This window comes from Aquila chrysaetos, chromosome 12, assembly GCF_900496995.4.
Source record: "Aquila chrysaetos chrysaetos chromosome 12, bAquChr1.4, whole genome shotgun sequence".
Lineage (NCBI taxonomy): Eukaryota > Metazoa > Chordata > Aves > Accipitriformes > Accipitridae > Aquila > Aquila chrysaetos.
In genome coordinates, this window is record NC_044015.1 from 42,060,915 (window position 1) to 42,083,903 (window position 22,989).

Genomic DNA, 22,989 nt, shown 5'->3' on the forward strand with positions numbered 1-22,989 from the left:
ACAGAGAGGTATATGTCATACAACCAGTTCTAGGCTTTTATTTCTAGTGGAGAGGGAGTGATTGTTCTTGTAATAAAATAAAAATAGACACAGACAAGGTGCATGATGTCTTCATAGATGTGCCTTTTTTGTTGTCATCAGGATATTTATGTGAAGCGCAAGAACATAAAGCGGTTTATAGTAATAAAGTAAACCTCCTTGATCCTTAGACCTTGTTGTTGTGAAAGTCATTCACATGCTCTAACGAAGGACCAAGTCAGGGTGTTGACCTCAAGATGGTAGATCAGGGGATACATGTAATTAAATGACTTGTTTCTAGTTTATTTTACTAACAAACCAAGTCTGTGCTGTGCATTAACTGCGTACCTCTGGCTGCCCAAGCCCAAATACAAACTGGAGAAACGGGGGTGGGTTTAGACTGCATTTGCTAATTATGCACAGAACCTTAGGTGTCTTTGGTTCATTGCCTTTCAGGCTAAGAGTGCGTGTTGGCTGAGCCTGGAGAGCCGTGCTGTGAGCGGTGGCAGAGCCCGTAACCCCTTGCAGTGTTCCCCTCCAGCAGCCTTAGCCGAGGCACTGCCCTCCTCCTCTGCTGCCTGAACCTGCAGCAGAGCCGCCGCCTCTCCCAGGTACACGTATGCCACATCACACAGAGCGCTGAGCCAGAAGAACAACTACTTTAGTTTAGTAATTTGAAGTTGGTTTGCAAATTATGGTAGTGCAGAGGCTCACCTGCCTCTGGAGGTGAAGCTTTCCAAGTCATGTAACACCTCTCTGCATTACTGAAGGAGTTTAAGCCTGAGGTAGTACCAGCTGCTCCTTGCCTCTGGCATTCTTACAGGTGGATTTAACTGACAGTGGTCCTTGCAGTGAGTTTTTCCACTTGGAACTGTACAGCAAACAAGGCAGCGCCCATTAGTACTTGATGGCTCACAGACAAAAGACACACTGAAGCACAGTAATTGAGTAACTTGCTAATTGTCAGCTGAAGGGTGAGGGAAAGGGGTTCCTTGCTTTTCTCCCAGTGTCTGTTGGCAGGCTGCAACCAAAGATGGGCAACTATTTTTAGACCAAACCTGAAGTTGTTGGAAAATGCCAGCTAGGAACCACGTATGCCTACTACTCTGTGGGTTGCAGTTGTTAAAGCCCATGCTATATTAAATGTTTCAGTAGCTATTGCTTCTGCTACCAGAGTTCTTCAAACCCCAAGCGTTTTAATATCAAATAGGATTCATTTTTGCTGATGCATCAGCCTTACATTTGCTATTGTCAGCTTTCACTCCCATCCCCAGTAGTCCAGCTGTTCCATTTGCACATCAGCATCAAGGTGGCGGAAAGCATCTTCCCTCTGATCTTGAGGAATGAGACATCTTTTCCTCTAAAATGAAACTAAAAATGTCAGTAGTGATTTTGTTGCAATTCTCAGATACCCTGTCAGCATGCAGCTCATTCTGCAATATTTCATTTGGAGTGAATGTGTATGACACATTAAATAAGAACAAAGTACCACAATCCAGGTGGAAAAAGTTACATCCTGCTGTTGGGCACTGGGGAATTCTGCCTCAATATTTGGGCCATCATACATGGATGACTTACCGTACACAAAAGACAAATGTCTCGCTCAGTGGTACCTTCACAGTAATCAATCTGGAAAGTCCCTAGCGTATGTTGTCATTCTCCTTTTAAAAGTACTTCATCATAGCAAAAGTCAGGCTTGTAGCTCCCCACAATATTTAACGGTGTGTTGTAGCAATGCAAAGGCTACAACCACACAGTTTACTGAAATCCTTGGTTTTAACTGGTAACGTTTTAAGCACTTTCTGTAACTCCAAACATGAGTTCTCCCTACCCTTTATAAATACAAGATTTTAAAAGTTAGCAAATCCTTAACTATAGAGGGATGTCCTGATCTCTGCTCTGCAAGCTCAACTTTTGATGCTTGCAGGAAGGCAGAAGAGCAATTCTAAGTTAAAAAAAAAAAAACAAAAAAAAAAACAAACAAAAAAAAACAACCACAAAAAACAAAACAACAAACCCTAAAAACCCTTCTACAAGGCAAAATGAAACTTTGGAAGTTCCAGGTTTTGCTCTCCACATCATCCACAGTTCTTCCAAGAGACTACTGTTACAACAAATTGTCACACGTTATTTAAGTAAGTACATTTCTGGATCTTGGAGATAAAACTTCTGTAATTACTGAACATTGTTCAGCAAACAAAAGGTTTCCTTCTCTCCCTCCCTCCTTGGTAGCTATTTCTAGACTTCTGACTCCTTAGCTCTAGGTAGATCCCAGAAGCTACTGTCCATCTCCTTCCATCACTGCTATTCCACTGCATACTAGATAGTCCAATAAAATTTGGAGTTTTACAGAGGGTAAAGAACAGTCTATAATGAAAATGCAGGATTTTATTTTAAAAGTGACCAATAAAATGCCCTTGCAGAATGTAGCAGTGTGAGCTTATCCCCTCAGATCGAATCCCTGCTCAGAGATGCACGTCTACAGTGTATATGTACCCCAAAAAGTACTGTGACAAGAGAGTTAAAACTTCAATTTTCACATATTGAACAGTTTCAGAATCAAACAGCATATTTTGGTCTTTATTCTAACAAATGATACAACCAAAATTACTATTAGTGAAGGCAAGTTAAAAACATGGACCAGACAACTAGTAAAATGCAAAAAAGTGACATTGTTTCCATGATAATTACAAATTGTAAGGAAAATAAATGTGAAACTGCAGCATTACAGGAAATTTGTTAATACAGATTAAATAATGCAGTTATCCTTGCAAGAATTACAAATCAAGAACAAATACATTTTAAAAAAAAACAGACAGTTGCTTTGAATATCAAATTAACAAGGTGGGTTTCCAGCACAAATATATCCAGAGTTTTTTGTAACAAATCATTTTGATACATAAATCAAGAGTTGCAGTAAAGTGAGTACAGTGACTGGAACAGCAGCTTCTTGAAACGAAAAAGAAAACGCATTCCCTTTGCCACAAATTAAAGCAATATTTTGGAAGACCAGTAAAACAGTTTGGTTAAGAAACAACCCTAGGAAGTCTTTTGCAACAATTTCTTATTTCAGTTTACCAAAATGAATGGCTGTCTTTTAATACTTATTCATAAAAAAACCTCACAGCCATCAAAAAAAAAAAAAAAAAAAAGTGGCGAGATCAGAAAGAAACAATGCCCCAAACTCTGAACTGAGGTGCTCTCTCCCACAGCCCTGGTACAGAGGTTTCCTCCTCCACACACAGCACTTGCGCACCGTTGTCAGCTTCACCTCAAAGAACGCCACGGAGTCAATGTGCATCTTAATACGGTGATTCTTACCCAGCCTGTGCAAGCTCCCTTTTTCATCCCACTCGTGCTAACCACAAGTGATACTTTACACCTCGGCTGGCGTGCCCAGAAAGGCAGGTGTAGTTACCCAGGCATTCCTACATTCCAGGGTACCTTGTTGCAATGAAGTCCCTACACGAGCACAAGTCAAATTAACAAGTTAAAGCTGACACGCTCCTTGTTGCACAGCAGGGATGAGACAACCTCTGTAAAACCACTGTGGATATGTAATCACCCTACAGGGGACCAAACCTTCCCTTAACACCCAACGTGGTCTTAAGGAAAAGGGGAAAAACAAAAATTAAGTCCTGCTAGATCAATCCTGCTAGAAAAAAAATAAATTTCCAAAAGATATCTGACCAGGAGATCACAAGTGGTAAAGGACACCAGTGCCCACAGCACAGCTGCGGACCACGGCTCCTTCTATACTAGAAACGTTTCACCCATTCACAGCGCTAGCAACGCTTCTGTGCGGACGCATCCATACCGACACATACGCACTTCGTGTTAGTACAACACAAAAACCCTTGCAAGCAAAACAAATTAGAGTGGATAAAACATTTATATCAGTGTGGACAGAGTCACCACTAAAGAACCACACCAGCACAGCTACGCTGCCAGGATCGCATCTCCACGCCTGTGCCAAGACGCGAATCGCTAAGGTAGGCTCAGCCTAACGTCCCTCTCGCTAACGAGGATTCCTGCAGCTTGCAGTGTATCCATCAGGAAACCGCGCCCCAAGTGTCCCTGGTTTAAGTTTCAGAACTCATCACTAGGAATGTTTCAGACAAAAAACACATCACCAAAAGTTGGAAGGAAATGTACCGAGAAACAGTTCACCGAGTGAGTCTTACTTCATGAGGCTGTCACAGGAATCTGACAACTCACTGAACTGGACAGGACAATCTGGTTGGAGTCAGATCATTCAGCCCCGTAGTAAGAAGAAAAGAAGCAGCAGGCTACGTTCACCATAATAATGTAAAAAGACTACAGTCAACCAAATCTGTGTCCACTCTTCTCTGCTGACACTCCAAATTAGAGCAAGCCTTAATATAGCAACCTGCTATAAAAAGTTTCTGCAAATCTTAAAATGTATCAAAGTTAGTAGTTGTGTAATCATGAAGGTTAAAAAACCCCACAAAACCTGCAGCCAGAGTCCATGGAAATCACAGAAAACACTTCCACAAACTGCAGTGGGCTTCGAGTCAGACACCTCATTTGCCACCAGAAGATGACACGGGCTGTCCTATAGGCAGATGGAGATACACAGAACCTCCTGTTTTCACATGAGGCTACGCAAAAAGCTGTGGTTTGTTGTTTTTTGTTCTGTTTTGTTTTTTTTAAAGAGTCTAGAATCCAGTCTATTGCAGTCACTATATTGCCTAACCACATAGCTCCCGCTACGTATGCTCCTTCTCACGTCAGCAAGCTCCATGATGGCAATTTGGAATAACCAAAACTGCAAAGTAATATGAAACACATGGTTCTTTCCCTGTAATACTGAGAAAAAGGATTTCTAACATTCACCTTATGGAGAAACGTTCTTCTGCGTTTGCTGAAATTTCCAAGCAACTCAGTGCTCCTGTACGGCACCTGCACCCACTTCAGTTTCACAGCCGGCACAAGACCCGACCCAGCAGCACTACACAAAACATTCTACCCTGCAACGGGCATCTGTAAAAGAGGGCAACAGGAGAAATCTGTATTTGGCCCCACTGACATTTAATCCTGACCTCCAGCACTGACAGCATAATTCAGTCTCTACACATTCAACCCTGGTCTCTCACAGTAGGGCTCTCAGCTGTTTCTAAGGAGGAGCATGAGGTGGGTGTCAATTTATACCATAGATGTGAAACACTTTAGGAATTCATAATTACTTGGAAGAACAAGTTCTATCATTCCTACCGAATGTTCAACATCTGCTACTGATACAGTACTTCAAAAGTAATTACAATTCTACATTTCCCTTTGCTTTTCCTCCCCTATAGTTTTATTTTTTATTTGATTTTGAATTAGTAACTCCAGTGTATCGATCACAGTCTGCAAAGTAAACATTACTCACCTGTCAAACGTGCAGGTTTATAGTGATGCTGGAAGAGGATCAACCTCAACTTCCTATTTTCAGTTTATCTGTACTTTGCTGATAGTGATTCACTAGGACTCCACTTACAGAGTGGATACTGTACTTCTCTAGAGCAGCCTCTTTGGGTTTTATACAGACAGATTCCAGAAGTTTTGAAAGAACATCTGCTTCAGACATGTATTTCCACATTCTGTCGATGTGCCTGACAAGTCAGCTTTTATTGCCTTGTGATAAGCCATCTCCATTTAACACCTGCATGGTTAGTTAGGTTGGTTACCTTTACTAAGCATTGATGGTTCTCTTTATAATAAAGTTTGATACTTCACTCTATTGATTTCCAGAAAAAGTTTTAACTACAGTGCACAAAGAATATAGTTTTGAAAATATTTACATTTTTGTACAATTACACCACAGCACTTTAATCTAAATTTCTTAATACAAACAAATAGCACCATTAGCCTTTTGCACAAATTCTTTCTAACAAACCCAAAAGCTGGATTATTGTCAAATTAGGAGACTGGAACCACTTGGAATGAGAACAAGCTCAAGAAGCCAGAGTACTGAAACGCCTACCTATTTAAAATATTAAGAGAAAGGAAATTAATATGGAAACATCCTAAGCATTTGCAAATAAATTCTTCCAAATGTGAGCCCTATTCAATGTGCACTACAATTTAACTTCAAGAGAAACTTTTTCTTATATGAAGGTTTAACGCTTGACCTTATTGTTCTAGTAACTCTTTATATGCTTCCCATGTTTTCGAGTGGCTGCTGAATACATACTGCTCAACCAGTATGGAGCAAGTCTCCTAAGTGAATGTGAAAAAAGAAGAAAAAAAGTGACAATTTCTAGCTAATGAACCTCCGAGCATGCTAATCAATGCAGCATCATGGACAGAGCAGGGACTTCCAAGCCAGTATGAGGAAGGGAAGTTAAGTGCAGAGCCAATGAAAAGAAGATTAACAAACAGCTCAGTGAAGGAATTAATGGTTCAGAGAGACATGGATAGCACCACAATGGATTGCACTAAGGTGCTAGAGGAGGTACCTTATTCCCTGCAGAGCAAATGCTATTTCTGAAGTGTATTGCAGTATGAAAATGCAATTGTTTAATGGTTACCATTTGGTTCATTCATCTACAGAAAATGCATTCCTTCTAATATACGTTCAACTAACATTCAAATTACTGAACTATACATAATGATACATAGTTTACAATTCATGAAAACAAAGCTCGAAAGAATATAATATGGTCATCTTAAGTATGGTGGGATGTTTTATAGGGCTAATATCCAGCCAAGACATTTCAACTTTTATGCTAATGGTCCAAGAGTGCTTTTTGTATCACCAAGAAATGTAAAAAATTTAAAAACGAATGATAGTCCTCACAGCTGTTAAGTATTCTCAGGGTCATTGAGGTGTCAGACTACCACGTTTGCAGTACTGGATGTATAAAAGTGTGAACGACACATCAGGAGACTTGCTGTAAATCAGGAACTAGATTAGATGCCCATTATAGTGAGTATCAGTACATCAGTCATTTGATGCATGTTCCCTTTTCTTCTGGATTATTAGGTTTATCCCTTCCTTTATGACCCACTTTTCTATCTATATCTGTGGGCTGTTTGCATCCATTTGCTTTCACTGTGGTACGCTGGTATTGTTATTCACCATTAACCTTCCAGTTTAGTTAGAGATCAGGAAAACGGCTGGGGTCCTCCTTGTAGTCATCAGGAATAGTGAAGATGGATTCATCAAATTCATCGTAACGGAACTCCTGAAAAGTCACAGTGGCTGTGATGGTGGGAAATACAGGAATATCTAGATAGGAAGCAAAACAGTACAATGAAGAGCAAAGAAATACAGGCTTACCAATAATTACCAACTGTTACTTAAAGATTTGTAACTTCAGATGTAGAAGCTTGTTTCGTATTCTATACAATGGTGATTCAAAGCTCTTAAAAAAGAAGGTGGTTTAAAGAAAGTTATTTTAGAACATACTGAGATACCCTGAGTGCAGAAACAATACCCAACTCAATACACTATTCAAAAAACTGTTAATGTTATTAATTCAGTGGTTTTCCTTTCTTGATGCAGACTGACAACATGGAAACCAAGGTGCTGTGAACATACAAATTAATCTGCTAAAATAGAGGACATTGGCCTGAAGATAAAATAACCTCGCCACATGTAGGCTTCAGTTGAGCAAATCCACATGAAAAGACGAACCTTTTTAATGTTTGCTTTAAAGTATAACCCTTTTCCAATCTGAATTGAGGTTGAACACTTGAGAGTTAGCCTCAATAAAACTGGCTTGCCCATGAACTGAGCTACGCAAAAATTCAATCCTCAATAAACAGACCTGTGCAAATACGATCGGAGGTAGAATACAGTCTGTTCAGAATTGTCTACCTTAAACAGCTTACTGGTATGCAAGAAATCCTTTAACACTTGGAATAGGTACTATTACTTTTTGGCAGCTTATGCTGTGATAATCTATACCATGAATAAATTGCTTTATACTTTTCCATTTGTTAGAGTGTAATAGTTTTCTATTTATTTGTAAGTGAAAAATATATCACCAGTAAGCCTTGAGGAAAAAGAAACACAAAAATGCTACAAAATACTTAACTCATGACTGAGATCATCCTTTAACACAAGGATAATTCAGTATATCTACATTACTCTTAGAGCAAGACCCTAGCATTAGGAAAATGTGAATTACAGAGCACTCTTCCTGACTAGGACTATATTCACCTTTCAGCTGCAGATTTCCTACCTAATGTTACTCCCACTGACTTAACTACGTTCTCCTGAAATCTACAGCAACACACTCTTATGCAAGCGAGTTCTTTTCCAAAACTCAGCAGAAGTTTTGAACATGTTGCATGAGTAAGTACACACATTTTGGAAATACAAAGCCACAAGAGTTGTTGTAGTCATCTTACCTAATTTTACAGGGAAGCCTGGTGGAAGCTTCATTTGAACAAATTCTCTAAGTTTGTTAAAGTGCTTGAAGGGTGCAATTACTTCTAAAACATTCAACAGTCTGAAAAGGAAAACAGATTTCATTACAAATTCTTGTTTCACAAGCTTTCCCTCTAGAAAAGATAAAAATGACCCAAAGAGCAAGGTGATAAAAAAGGAGTTTAAAAATCACATCATGCTTATATACCTACCTCCTTAGAGCTTCAATATCAGCATCCTCACATTCAGTTCTTAGTGATCCATATTGTATTACCACAGGTGTACAAATAAACATCACGATACTAATTTCTTGTCCTCATTTTACACAAGAGACCGAAGCATGTAGTACCACACCCTCTTCTCCATGGGCATAAGGAACCTGACATGGTTTTGTATTGGTTTAAAGGGCATAACTTTATGCTAAAACTTGGTACGGACAAAAATGTTTTAGAATTCTGTAGTATCAGGCACATCGGTATTGTGACAAGTTCATGATAAACCTGGTCAAACCTCTGGTCTTATCAAGTAAGATAAGCGCTTGGCTCTTCCAGTAACAGGCACGCCAACACTGAGGTCTCTAATTTTAACATTCTACATGCTTAACAGTGTCACTTCATTCACAGGTTTTAAACTGCCAAATTCCCATATCTGAAGATACAAAGAATTCTGCAGTTCATAAACACATTAAAACATTTCCTACATATAAATAACATTAATTGCCAATAATTTTGACTTACGATTCAATTCCTAAGGGAAACTCCTGGCTCATAGCTATCGTGGCTTTAAAGGTTTTCTTGCTTTCTTTGCAGACCAGCTCTCTTCCCAGATGAGGAGCTCTGTAAGGGGGAGGGGAGAAAGACAAAGTCAGTTTTTCTCTCAGTAAAACCTTGGTTTTAAAGGAAGGCAGACAGACAGACTCAGGTTTGAGAACGTCAGTAAAGAATCCCTACAATAAAGCAAATACTTTAAAAGTAAAAGCTGTGCATAGTAAAAATGAGTCACTAACCATCTTAATTTAGATTACTATGAGTTCTGCTAAACTGGGAGACAAAACAAAACCAGGGAAACGACTTAAAAATCTTCAAATAATTCCTCATAAACATTATATTAATAACACTATAGAAAGACACAACAACCCAGAAATATATACAGCTGATTTCAGATGTTAATTAAAATAGTCTATATGTGAACAAAGTATCAAGTTGAACTAGAAGAAGGTTAATTTGCTTTCAGCCTAAAATATGAAACAATTTCAGAGAAGGCAGAAAAGTTACTCTACTACCACTAGAAGGCAATACTGGAAAACACAGGACAGAAAATTCTGTTATACAAGAGGAATAGACAGGTAACAAATAAGATAACAAGTCTTTTCCTCTTTTGCTTTGTATTAGCTAGAAACCTCAATTTCCCATTAAACTCCCTTCAGTTAATCAGATTATTAAACAAAGCAAAATCTTATATATATACATATTTCTGTCCCAATAGTAACAGCTGTTCAAGCATAACCTATTTATTCTGCTTGAGTATTCATTCTATCTCAAGTACATTAAAAATTAAATTAGTCAAAAAACAAACAAACAAAAAAACCCCAACAAAACCCCAAACAGATCCATGTGCCTTTTTACTAAGCCTGTACTGTAATATCATCATATTCCCTGGTAACATCTGACTATAGGCTAGTCTAGTATCTTTGGAGAAAGGACTTTTAACCACTGTTACTTATGTGACACTCAGTACATTTTTTGGTCCTTCTACATTCGACAGTTAGACAGCATGCAGTCCTAGAAAATAAACTCAACTGCTTCCATCTTCTAGAAATGAAGCTACTTTAAATTAATTTAAATTGTAGCTGTTCCCTACCTAGTTACACCCCTAGAGGAGAGTATCTTGCAAAAATCTAGACAGTTCTAGGAGATCTGTATGTCCTTGTATTCCAGAAGTGTGCATTTTTATACACCGCCACTGCTCCTAGAGTCTCATTAAATCATAAACTTTTCTTTTAAACATGCTGAACTGGATTATTTATTACTATCCTAAGTGAAGATAAATGAATTACAGCAACGAATTTGTCAGAACACCTTTCTTAAGAAAAAAAAGCCATCTTAGATGTGCATATTTTCAAAATGTTTAAATTTCAAGCCATGGGTCTCAGGTAGACACCCATCCAGTATTTTTATCACCAGTTGATGCAATAGTACTGTTTATGTATATAGGTATCAGCTTCCCAGCCAGCCTACTGAAGAACGTTAAACATCCGAGACATCAAACCCAACGTTCCTCTGTCCCAAGAAAGCTATAAACAAAAAGCCACCTACAAAGTAGAGAACACAAAAAACCCCCAAACAAACAAAAAAAATCAAAACCACCACCCCAAACCAAAAATCTAAAGGTGTCTATGGAAGTTAATGTCAACGAAACAAAAATACTTACTTTCCATTTTCAGCAGATATGTACTCTTCCCATGTAATTGTATTGGGTGATGGCGGCGTAAGTGACTGCCGTCTGACAGGCTGTTCAGAAAAACATATCTTAACTGTTTATCTTTCCTTATATTCTCTTAGAATTTTGCCATTCAAAAGATACAACTGTACTTCAATTCTACGAAGAACAGCAATACAGTCTATCCAGTCTGTAGCTGATACTTCACTGGGCTTTTCCATCTCCTGCTCTTGCTCTCATAGTCTCCATTTAGGTATTTGGCCTCAAACTGTATTTTACATAGAAGTTGGCTGGTTTAATACATCAGTTAATCAGTTAATTCAAGTGTCTGAATGACAAGTAACAAAGCACAAGCTAATACAGAAATAAATTATTCATTTTTAAAAGGCTGTATGCGTGTTCCCAGATGATGTCTGGCTCATTCTGAATAGCTCTTGATTTCATGGTGATAATAACAGGCTTAGTCTATTTTAATGAAGCTAAAGGAAAACTTGATTGAAAAGAAAACCAGAAAGGCATTCTAAACATTAAACATTTGGTCTAAAAGAAGTTAAAGTGATTTGCCACAGCCAAAACCATCATCTTTTACTAAGAAACAAATTAAGACTGAAATATCCAATATAATCACAGGAATTCCTCAATGTGTTCACTAATCAGGATAATTCATTAACGTATCACCATGATTATACTCATAGGTCATATTTATTATTTTTAAATTAAGACAATCAAAATAGAATAAAAACATTATCTATAGATTTTGCTAAATGACTGGTGTGAAAGATTATTCTCCTATGCAAAAATTCACTTACTGAAGAATTACTTATGTATACCTCAAAATTTTGTTCCATTAAGTTGCCACCTTTACTCAGGCTCTCCATGATAGCTTTATTTCGAAGAATATCCTCCTCACTGAGATGTTCTCTTCTTTTCCTTGATTCTAATACAAGTCCATTAACCAAGTAGAAATCTGCCAAAAAGTTTCCTACTCTTTCCTGCATGAAAGGAATCAGACATGAATGACCCAGAGAAGATAAAATAAAAACATTTAAATTCTTGCATATCCAAATGATTGCACTTCAGTGCAGACAGATAACTTCAGGATTGAAATGTAATTTACAGAGCCAACCACAAGAGCTCTCAGCGGACAATCCCAGTAAAGTTATGTACAGCACAAACCCAAGAACTCCATCAGGAACAGAAATTTCATATCAATGGAAACTTTAAGATAGAAAAGATTGTTTAAGAATTTAAGGGTGGTCAAGGGAAATCTGACTAAAATCCCCTTCAACAGCAAGCTGTGTTAAAGGGTGATTTACACATGTAGAATATGGATTTGGTATTCAAAAGGAAAAAAGTTCTGAAACACTAGCTTAGATGAAAACTTGTGATGAATGGCACTACCTGAACAGATCCAGATGAAAACAAAATCCTTCCGCGCTAGTCACAAGATAGCAATTTCCTACTCAAAGAAGTTACAACGGTGGCTGTTTCAATTTTTTCACAGCTGAGAACTTGCACCTCAGTCAGACTGATAACGCGGAAAGGAACACCCAAAGGAAACTACTCAGAACGCTCCCATCTTCCTGCATTTCTCCAACACAGGAGCGCACCAAATCCTTACTGCACACCCTGGAATGAATTTGCAGAGACCATATACTCCTACAATAAAGTAATTTTCCGTACAATCTGTTCTCCCACCTGCCCAATAGCTATACTTTGTTATCTTTCTTCCAGGCTACTTTTTTCTTATGAAGGCAGTCCATCACATACATTCTATGTGGTCAAACTAGTGACAATTGTGGGGCGTAAGGAGAGACATTTTTCCTCTGCCCTGAACTTCTTACTCTTTTACTCCTTATTTCTTCCCAACCACATCATCCTAAGGCTGTCTGAACTATTTTGTCTCCAGTAAAGCAGTCTGTGAAATTTTCTTTCAGCTTACTGTTTTGTCTTCTCGAAAAAGCCATCCTGTTTGGGCACGTGTGAAGGTAATTGATTTGGTTGATAACGTTGCTGAGTAAATATCACTGCTCATCAAAATGTCAACCTCTTCTTCTGTTTCCATCTCAGATTCCTAGAAGAAAAATTCCCAAATACTGAACAGAACTTAAATAATGATTACTTCTCCTTCTTAAAAAAAAAAAAAAACCACCAAAAAAAACCCCCAAAAACCAATAAGTCTTTTCCTTTGGAACTTTTCCCAGAACTAGCATTTCCTGAATTTTCAAACTGTTTTATAGAAGCTCTGGCCAAATGGTTACCAGACAGTTTAATCTTAAATATTAATGCAAATAAAGCATCCAAGTGTGATGTATCCAGAAGCTCAGCAGCCACACCCATTCCACAGGCCAAGATCCATATGCTTAAGGGATTGGTGGATAAAGCTATAATTAAAAACTTGACTAAACTCAAGGGGTCCAATGAGTCATACCCTTGCATTGTTAACAGCTAAAGTGGCCACAGAGTGACTAAATGAATGCAAAGCAGTGGCAAGCAACTTTGAAAACCCACCTGAGGACACCTAAATTAAGCCCACTGGAAAGATTAAAAGTAGCACGTGTCAGAACTTAGAACATATTTGCCTATTCAGAATGATAAAAGATTTTTCCAAAAGATTCATATTCTAGCTTTTTCCTCATTTAGAAGTCTGTATTCAAAAGCACTGGTTTTCATAACAAAATTTTATGTTACCTATACAGGTTAAGTTGTAACAACTGAACAAAAAATTCTTTGGTTTACATTTCTTTGGAGCTTGTTTGGGTCTTTTTGAGAGGCACATTTCTTTTAATAAAATAAGTCAGACTTCTGATGTGAAGTAAAAGCTTGAGGTATTTCACAGCCTACGTTCACACAGATCTTTACCTCATGATGTATTCGCTGGTAAACTTTTTGTTCATTGTCTAAAACTACAAAAGATTCAGAGGGTGCAGCATCACCATTAAAAATGAAGCTTAAATCCCCTCGTTGGCACTTCATGTCGGTAAAGTCTATGAGAGTTGTGTCCAGCCTGTGAAAATATACCGATACTTTAAAAGAAGTTACCCATAAACACTCAAACACATTAGTAAGTTCAGTTTGCAAGCAAAAGCTTTTTTTTTTTTTTTTAATGACAACCAAACACACTAAGGCTTAAGTTTTCATTGAATATTTTTTAAGTGAAGCCTTTATGCAGAAATAAAAAAAAATGCTATTAACAATTAATAAGTTTCACATTTTAACATCTCCACCATTATAAATGCATTCCAAACTATTCTTACACTAAACTCATAGGAAGAAGTAAATCTTTCATCAGAAAGCTTTATTTCAAAACTGCCAACATGAGGAAGCGACAGAATTTATATAGCCAGTATGTGCTACATGTAGAGAAATACAACTACTCCATGTGATCAGCACCCTATCCTACAAGCAGCAGCCACTGATTTGAGTAACAATATTAGGACATGACCCAAATTACAAAAAGGACTAAGAAACAGACGGATTTTTTTTTTTATTTGACTTATTTTAGTTGCTATTTCTATTTTTTCCCCCCTCACCAACACAAAAGAAATGCTTCTGCTGACCTGAATAACTGCAAGATGGAGCCAAGGACAAAGATCTCTCTAGCAATTCATACCCATTATTGCTCAAATATTGGCTTCTTTAACAAAGATGCTTAAAGAGCCTGAATTCAGTGACCACTTCAGCTCTAAGGGGTGATTGCTTAATACTCATCATATATTGGCCTCTGATTTCAAGAAAGAATCTGTAGCTATTTTCACTCAGTGCCAGTCTCGTACAAGCAGAAGACACAGAAATAAGAAGGAAAAAAAAAGGTCTCAGACTCAAATTTGACCTAAAAAGTCAGTTCGCACACCTATGCTAACAGCTTTAACAGAACAACATTTTCTACAGATTGAATCTTCTGAATCATATTCTTGACTTTCTGTTTTAAACTTTGGAACCTAAAGAAAAAGACAGAAAAGACATTTGAATCCAAAACCCCGAACTAAACCAGTTAAAGAGCTGAGCTTGGGAAGACTCCTGGAAGCTCTCTATTGACTTTGTGAATCTGTCACATTAAGCGTTTTAAAAAGAGAAACTATGCCACTTTTTTTTAACTACACAGACTGGAGCAGCAACATTTCTCCACAAAATACTGAAAGCTCATGTATTTGAAATTGTGTTAAAAATATCAAATTCTTATTTTTCAATTAATCATTGTCATGTCTGGTAGATAAAGCCTTATACAGCTTAATTGCCTTTCCTTTGTATTTTAAGTGACTCGGGAACCAAAGTTAAATTCGGATCAATAGAGGAAAAAAAGTCTGAAGTTCAAACCACTTCTTGCCTCTGAACGCCAAGATACAAACTCAATGCAGTTTCACAATGTTTGCAGACTCCTCAGCGCCTGCTGGCATCCAGCATTTTCACTAACATGCAGATATTTATGACTTAGCACTGCGAGGGTCTGACTAATTATAGCCGTCTCAAACATTTGTTAAAAAACTTCGGTAGGGAAGATGGCCTCTGTAGAAGCACCGGAGTTGGGACCATGAGAAGAGGCACAATCCACGCACCAAGAAGAAAGGTCTGAAGTAGGCATGAAGTAGGCATGACCAGTTCCACAACTGGTGATCTCCCTCTCTCCCACCCCCTTCACCCCCTACTTCTAAGTAGCCTCTAAGTTATAGTTAAAATCGTTAAGTAACTATCCTGGCTTTGGCTGGGATAGAGTCAATTGTCTTCCTAGTAGCTGGTATAGTGTTATGTTTCGGATTCAATATGAGAATGATGATAACACACTGATGTTTTCAGTTGTTGCTAAGTAATGTTTAGACTAAGTCAAGTATTTTTCAGCTTCTCCTGCCCAGCCAGCAAGAAGGCTGGAGGGGCACAAGAAGTTGGGAGGGGACACAGCCAGGACAGCTGACCCAAACTGACCAAAGGGGTATTCCATACCATATGATGTCACGTCCAGTATATAAACTGGGGGGAGTGGTGGGGTGTGTGGGGGGGAATCACTGCTTGAGAACTAACTGGGCATCAGTTGGCAGGTGTTGAGCAATTGCATTGTGCATCATTTGTATATTCCAATCCTTTTATTATTATTATTGTCATTTTATTAGTGTTATTTTTATTAGTTTCTTCCTTTCTGTTCTGTTAAACTGTTCTTATCTCAACCCATGAGTTTTACTTTTTTTCCGACTCTCTCCCCCATCCCACTGGATGGGGGGGAAGCGAGGGAGCAGCTGCGTGGTGCTTAGTTGCTGGCTGGGGTTAAATCACGACAGTAACGCAAGGCCAACCTTGACTTCCCATAAAGTCGCATACCTTAGGTAGATCTAGTTGTGAAAGTGCCATCGTTTGTGGAATATTTGTTGCTATAGAAGTTTCCCATTAAAGTTGATGTTTATGTATGGACCTCAAGTGCTATTTCACTTTAATCCACACCAAGGGGATTTGCAGATCTGAGTCACTCCCCCCTCCCCATAGGTGGGACGTGACAAACACACACTGTAAAATCAGTCCTTACCTGATATTTATACCTTGTTTGTGTATTTTACATGCATCAGAAGGCAGAATTCGGGAAAGTAAAGGCACTAAAGGTAGGGAGAGAGAATGCAATTGGGACATTAAGGTTCTTCTGCAAAGTATTTCTATTAAAACTATACATCAGTTTGAATCTCAATGTATATTAATACAAATACAGCATACCCATTTTCCATCATAATCTCAATACAAATATAATTGACTAATACCAGGGTTATTTCTATTCAATAACTGCAAAACTTATTTGTATTTGTACAGACTACTTTCAGCATCAGGACATAATTTAAAATGTCCTCAGCCACAGCTAAATCATTTATAAATTCTAATAACTTGTCTTCTAGCTGTTTGAAATTTTATTTCTATGATTTGATAGCTTACTTATATATTGTTCCAATTGAAAGCCTAGCTATAATTAAAGCAGAACACCCACAAGCAGAAAAAAAAAGATCCAATGCACTAAGCTTAAAACACCAAGCAAACTTTAAACGACCAGTGGAACTGAGAGTCAGTATAGTATTACAAGATGGATATATGAGACTGCAGCTGTCCTTACTCTAAAGAGGACCGTTTACTTTATAGCAATAAAACCAATTCAACACAATGACATTTCAACGCTTCTTTCAAAATGAACTACAAAGAATTAAGACCACCTGTAAAATGTAATTAGCCTAGACGACCAATAATTAGGCCAGAGGCACTGCCCAGAGTATCTTTTTCCTTTCAAGAAAGAGAATATATAGAAAAAAATAAATAATGTAAAGAGAGGTGCAGTGAGACTCCTGGAGAAGAGGACCCCTAGAAGTTGGCTTTACCTCTGGCATTACTTTTTTCTGTGCGATGTGTGACTGCCACCATCATACTCGGCAAGTCAGGCTGCAGTCTCATCACTAAACAATGTCTTACCTTACTCTATGCCTAGCTCTACTCTCTTTTTTATGCTGACTCTTCCATGAAAGAGTCCACTCATTAAATGTGCAGCACACAGTAGGCCACCTAGAAAAATGAGGTGTTTGTTCCATATCTGTTCAACATTTGATGGCAGCCTGGCTGTTCATTCCTCCTCTAAATATTGGAAGAGGCATATAGTCAGCAAATACTTAGACTGTGCCTATATAAAAGTATATAAAATTACTAACTTAAATTTCAACCACTAACAGAAGGTATCACTTCTGGTATTTTGACATTATTCAGACGTGTTGATCATCGTTAGTATGTTTTTGCTAATTTATTCAGATTTTGCTTCTACAAATACGAGGGGGTGGAAATTAAGAAAACACTAAGCATTATACAGTCACATAATAGAAACACTAAGGTGAAGCTAGGGTTTGAAGAACCTACCACATAGCTGCACTTAACTGACAGGCACCATTCAGAGTACAGGCTGAAATTCAGGGAATTAAATGCCCCAAGTGCAGTTACTCAACTAAATTGTTCAAACCACTGCTCTATAGTGACACCAATCGACCAGATAGAGACATTTTAAATATTTCACTCTTCTAATAAGCAATTTCTTAAACAACAGCTTGTTCTCCCCAATATTGTGTCACTGAATTACAGAATAGAATTCAGCTCCAAAAATGAATAAGCAAAAATAGTTCAGCAAAAAAGTTGTCTGTCCCTTCTTTATAACTTAGATCTTGAGAACTGGATTGTGAACTTTCCAACATGCAAACCAGAAGAGAATTTAAGCTTGAGAGAACAAGCATGCTGAAGACTGATTCCATTATCTCCGTATAAAAGGAATATGCAATTGCTTACCCCAACTTTGAAAATCCCAGTGAAGCTCTAGATAGAAGTCACCTAGCTGAGATGAAAAGAAGAATATATTAACAAGCTTTTTAGTCTAAATGACAACTGTAAAATTTGCTGAAAGACCGGCAGTTTTGTTTTGCCAAACAAAGAAAACTTTTTCTCTAATGTTAGTATTTGAATTTATACTGAACTTAAACATTTCTGAAACTTTAACTAGAGTAGAATTAAATGATGGTAAAATTATGTAACTCATTTGAACTACCCATTTTTAATGAATTATTTTTAAAAATTATAATCTACACAGCTATAAAGCCATGGATTGTAGAAGATTTATTGTAAATATGTGTTTAAAAAAAAGATCTATGGAGCTCTTTGCTTGCTTTGATTGATCACATCCAACCCCATGGAATTACATGTTCTGGCTTAAATTAATAAGTCAAGTTTCAGCTAGGAGTATTCACATACACAAATTTCAATTTGCCTTCTGGAAATATGCTTAAGTCTTTATATAAAGAACTCGTCTACCTCCATAAACATGCCAGCCAACACATTTAAACTGTATGCAAAGGAAAAGCAAAGGCAAAGTAAGGGGTGACTTGATTAAAACTAGCAAATGATGGTAATACACTGAGGTAGCCACATACTTGTACTCCATGCAAGAAGAAAAATACCCAACTCTAGGCCAGGTCTTGCACCAGCAGGAACAGGGAACAGCAGAGCAGTTTTAGTAAGGCTATGTCTGCTTTCTGTTTGCTCTCACACAAAACCTGAAAGTTTTTCCTTCTAGACAGACAGCAGGTTTGTTTTTTTTTTCCCTTGGATCGACGAAAAACATAGGAACACTGGTAGAGCATATTCATAGAGTGTATCACTGACACAGTTTAGCTCAACTTTTCAGATATATGGTTTAATTAACTTAAGATAAACAGTTGGTTTTCTACAAACCCATCCGTATTTTACCACTTGACTAGGCAGGAGAAGCTCACCCCACCTAAAGGGAAATAAACACCTGTGTTTTATAACCATAGTTTTAGCACACCAGCAGCAGTTTGAAACAGAGGAAACTGAGCCTTTCTTCTTCATTTCCCTAAACTGAGGAAAGTTTCACTGTGCTCAAGAAGAATTGGCTGCTGCATGTAGATGGAGAATTAAACCAAAAATCTCTTTCATTACTAAGCAAGAAAAGAAAGTGTCAGTCATCATTGGTGACTAAACAAAACCAGTAAATTATTCACCAAAACAAAAGATTTAAGAAAGCCTTAAAAATCTAATGAAATAAATACAGATTAAAAACACATCTTTAACTTTTAGATTGCAAAGACAACTAGCAGGTCTGTCTTACATAAACCTTGCTATCTGAATTTCTAGAAGTTGAGAAGGAAGTATTATCTTAAAAATACACATAATTCTGTGACCCCTTAAAATGGACACTGTAAGCCAAGACTGCTATTAAGAGTAAAAGAGATTTGTAAAAGCAAGTAAAACCTTTTTTACAGTTTGCCAGAGCATCCATACTCAGAATATAAGTCACTGCCTTCCATAACGATCTTCTGTTGTCAATACAACTGCCTTGAACTTACCTCTTTCAGGGCTTTTAATAATCGAGGTCGCTTTTCTTCAACACTTTCCCTGGACTGCTGTTTAAGCTTCCTTAGAAGTGCTGTAACTAAATAGAAATTAATGATAAGGTAAATCTATTCTATTTGTTTGTTAATTACACGTTAGTGTTGTTATTTGACATCTTAAAAAAAGAAAAACCAATGCAAATATAACATTTCATCAGACTTTGGAGAAATTCACGTCAAGTTATGGTAATTATACATAGCCTACCCTGATCACAACAGGAAGAAAAGCCGCAATAATTGTTTATAATATAAAGTATACAATCGTATCAAGAGGTCTTTTACATGCGTATTAGTAAACATGTGGGTACACATGTAAATTATTGAACATGAGCCTATAGATTGCATAACAGCTACTCCCACTGAGAAAATGCTTTAGTAGTGAGGAGCTGACATGCAGAATGTTGTTAGTATACTACAAACTAGTGTATTAATATATTAATAGATATATAATATATAGTGAGTTTTCTGCTATGGGACATGGTAATACCAAATACTATTAACATCCACTAGTGAGCAGCAGTAGAATAATTTTCCCTTTACTACTTTGTGTCTGGAGTGAATAAGTAATCACTGTATTTGCCTACTGGCCTGCTGAGATGCAACACAAAAGCATTATCGCATTGTCAGTTGATATATCAAATATATGTATGACCACATGGAGCAGTTCACATTAGATGACCCCATACATCTAAAATCATTCTGACCTTGTAACTCCAATTTTAAATACAGAACGCTAATTTATAGCTTTTACAATCACTTTAAGCAAAATCTTAACTCTACTTAGCATTATGTATCCTAATATAATTTCTTTCAAGGAAATGGGCATGTATAGAGCTTTTCATATCATATTTAGATATAAAAAAGTTTAGCTGATTCAGATAAACTCTTCAGAGAACTAAAATAGGAGTATTATAAAAAACCCTAGCTTGAAAACCTTTGTTTTCCTGTTCTGGATGAGGCCTCCACTTCTAATTAATTGCAAAGCAGAGGTTCTTACTCATTTGTCTGTCTCCATAGCTGATGGCTTCTGCAAGAGGGCTCCATCCCTGAGCGTTTTTCACCTTTACTGGAGCATTATGAGCTAAAAGCAAGTGGGCACATTCTGTAACAAAATAGCAATAATTATTTCCAGTAAACATCAAGGATGTAGCAATATCATTCATAATAAAGGAAAAAATAATAAAGCAAAAGAAGTAGATATTCAAGATACTAAACTGTTTATCAATATACATATCTGGATTCTGACTCAAACTTTAACAAACAAAAAACATTTACGTAAGTACTTACAGCACTTTCCTGTTAAATATAAGCACTAAGAACATAATTGGTGATCAACCACCTATTACATAACCTCTGAAGAAACGTCCCTTCTGCTGCTTACATTTTGCTTTTTCTAAAGCTGTTATTTCTTTACATGCATATACACACACACAACTATGCAACAAATATTTTTAAAACATTACATCAGCTCCCTCTACTTCACGCACAAACCCACGAACCAAGACAAACTTCCTGGTCTTCCACACATGGAAGTTGTGCACAGTCTTCCCCCTCTCTATCTGAATCCCCTTCGCCCAAAGGTCAACGGCGAACTGATTTGCTAGAAATGTGCATGGAGACATAGATTTTAGGCAACTCTTGAGAACCTCGCGTTTATGGGAGGGAGAGAGGAAGCTGCGGCACTAACACAACTCTGTGTGCTGTAACGTCTTGTGGTAACATGGCATCTAAAGCGGGCAAAGAAGCACACTCTGACCTAGGAAAGCCTCAGAACATGTGCATAACCGGCTGTACAACAAGTAACAGGTACTGTAGGACTAACAACGTGGGTATCTGGAGCACTGATGACAGAGCACACAACTCGTGGTCCTGTGCTCCATCAATAGAGAGGTACACTTGCAACGCGCTACATTTTTCATCAACAGCATCAGTAACAGTGTGCATCAATGCTATCCCTGACGCTCAGCATGCACACACCATGCCGATAAAGCAATGTGAACATCTCATCAAAGCCACACAAGTTCCTAGCAGAGTCACAGCTCAGCTTGCATTCCCTTCTCTGTCTCCAGGTAAAAGGTGATGGTGGAATGATGAATAGTCCTTAAAATTAAGGAGAGAAGAAAGCTTTCAGTGTTTCCATGTTTTGAATAAGCTGTCCTCATTTGAAACACCTCTTCAGTTTCTAACTACAGAAAGTGAAGAAATGTCTCATTAGAAATCAGATGGGCAGGCATGACGGATAGAGGAACTTCCTGGATTATTCTCCTACTATAGGTGTTACAGGAAACCATACTAGTCATTCCAGATGCAGCAATCGTGAGTCACTGGCAGGCACAGTGTTTTGAAAGGAAGAGATACTTCACCGGTGAATATACTATCTTTTGTGGTAAATAAACAAAAGCCCTGACTACTTTGTCAGCAAACACACAGAGGTATTTTTATGGTTGCTTAAATATAGTGCCTAACCCAATAACAACACTGTACAGTGAGCAGGCAGATAAGCTTGCATTTACTAACCAGATCACATTTTCAGTTACACAAACAGGATGTAAATTCATCCTGCACTTCAGAAAAAACTGGCTATAACATCGCTATATACAGCTGAACAGTCTACATGCATCACCCCAGGCAGACGGAAAACTGACCTTTGATATCAATGAGACAGACTAAGAAGGTGGGCAAGCACTTGGGGTTCTTGGTGGATCAACGACTACGCAGGATTCAAAGTCGAAACAGTAAAACCAGGTATTGTGCTGGATGTCATGCACAAATAGCCCTGCTCTAGGCAAGCTAGACAAAGGCTTACCACAAGCATCCTAAAGGATTTACACACAGGATGACTGACTATATGGAAAGAAGCCAAGAGGTGAACTTGCAAACTGAAATCTAAAACATGCAGCCAATGAGAAAAAGGGTAGGGGGAAGAAAGGCCTCTCCTCTCCTCGCTACACTAAACACAGGGATAGCTCATATTCAAGGGATCTGTCAGCACTGAATAGATATCCTAGAGCTGAAACATAAAATAACAAACTTTCAAGAAAGACTTAGAATAAATATGCAACCATACTGAATTAAAATTGGTAAACTCTTTTCTAACAGTTTTATTAGAAGCAGCTTCTTTGATCAAAATTGTTTGTATTTATTAATGTGGTATGATACTGTTGTAGCTATACGGAAAGTGTCCCTTCATGACAGCTAATAGCCTTTTAAACAAAACCACACAACCCCTTCACCCAACAGTGAAAA

General features: G+C 37.8%; 1 protein-coding gene across 1 annotated transcript in view; it reads right to left on the reverse strand.

Moving 5' to 3' along the window:
* Positions 1 to 2,388: 2,388 nt before the first annotated feature.
* ANKRD13C (ankyrin repeat domain 13C) overlaps positions 2,389 to 22,989 on the reverse strand; it is a 29,181-nt gene continuing 8,580 nt past the window's right edge. The window contains exons 3-13 of the mRNA XM_030031745.2: positions 20,741 to 20,845; positions 19,699 to 19,784; positions 18,125 to 18,170; positions 16,350 to 16,416; positions 13,700 to 13,844; positions 12,780 to 12,911; positions 11,668 to 11,829; positions 10,829 to 10,908; positions 9,136 to 9,234; positions 8,380 to 8,480; positions 2,389 to 7,252 (exon numbers count right to left, since the gene is read on the reverse strand). Of these exons, the coding sequence (XP_029887605.1) occupies positions 7,122 to 7,252; positions 8,380 to 8,480; positions 9,136 to 9,234; positions 10,829 to 10,908; positions 11,668 to 11,829; positions 12,780 to 12,911; positions 13,700 to 13,844; positions 16,350 to 16,416; positions 18,125 to 18,170; positions 19,699 to 19,784; positions 20,741 to 20,845 (1,154 nt within the window). The 3' untranslated portion in view covers positions 2,389 to 7,121. The remainder of the gene's footprint in view (positions 7,253 to 8,379; positions 8,481 to 9,135; positions 9,235 to 10,828; positions 10,909 to 11,667; positions 11,830 to 12,779; positions 12,912 to 13,699; positions 13,845 to 16,349; positions 16,417 to 18,124; positions 18,171 to 19,698; positions 19,785 to 20,740; positions 20,846 to 22,989) is intronic.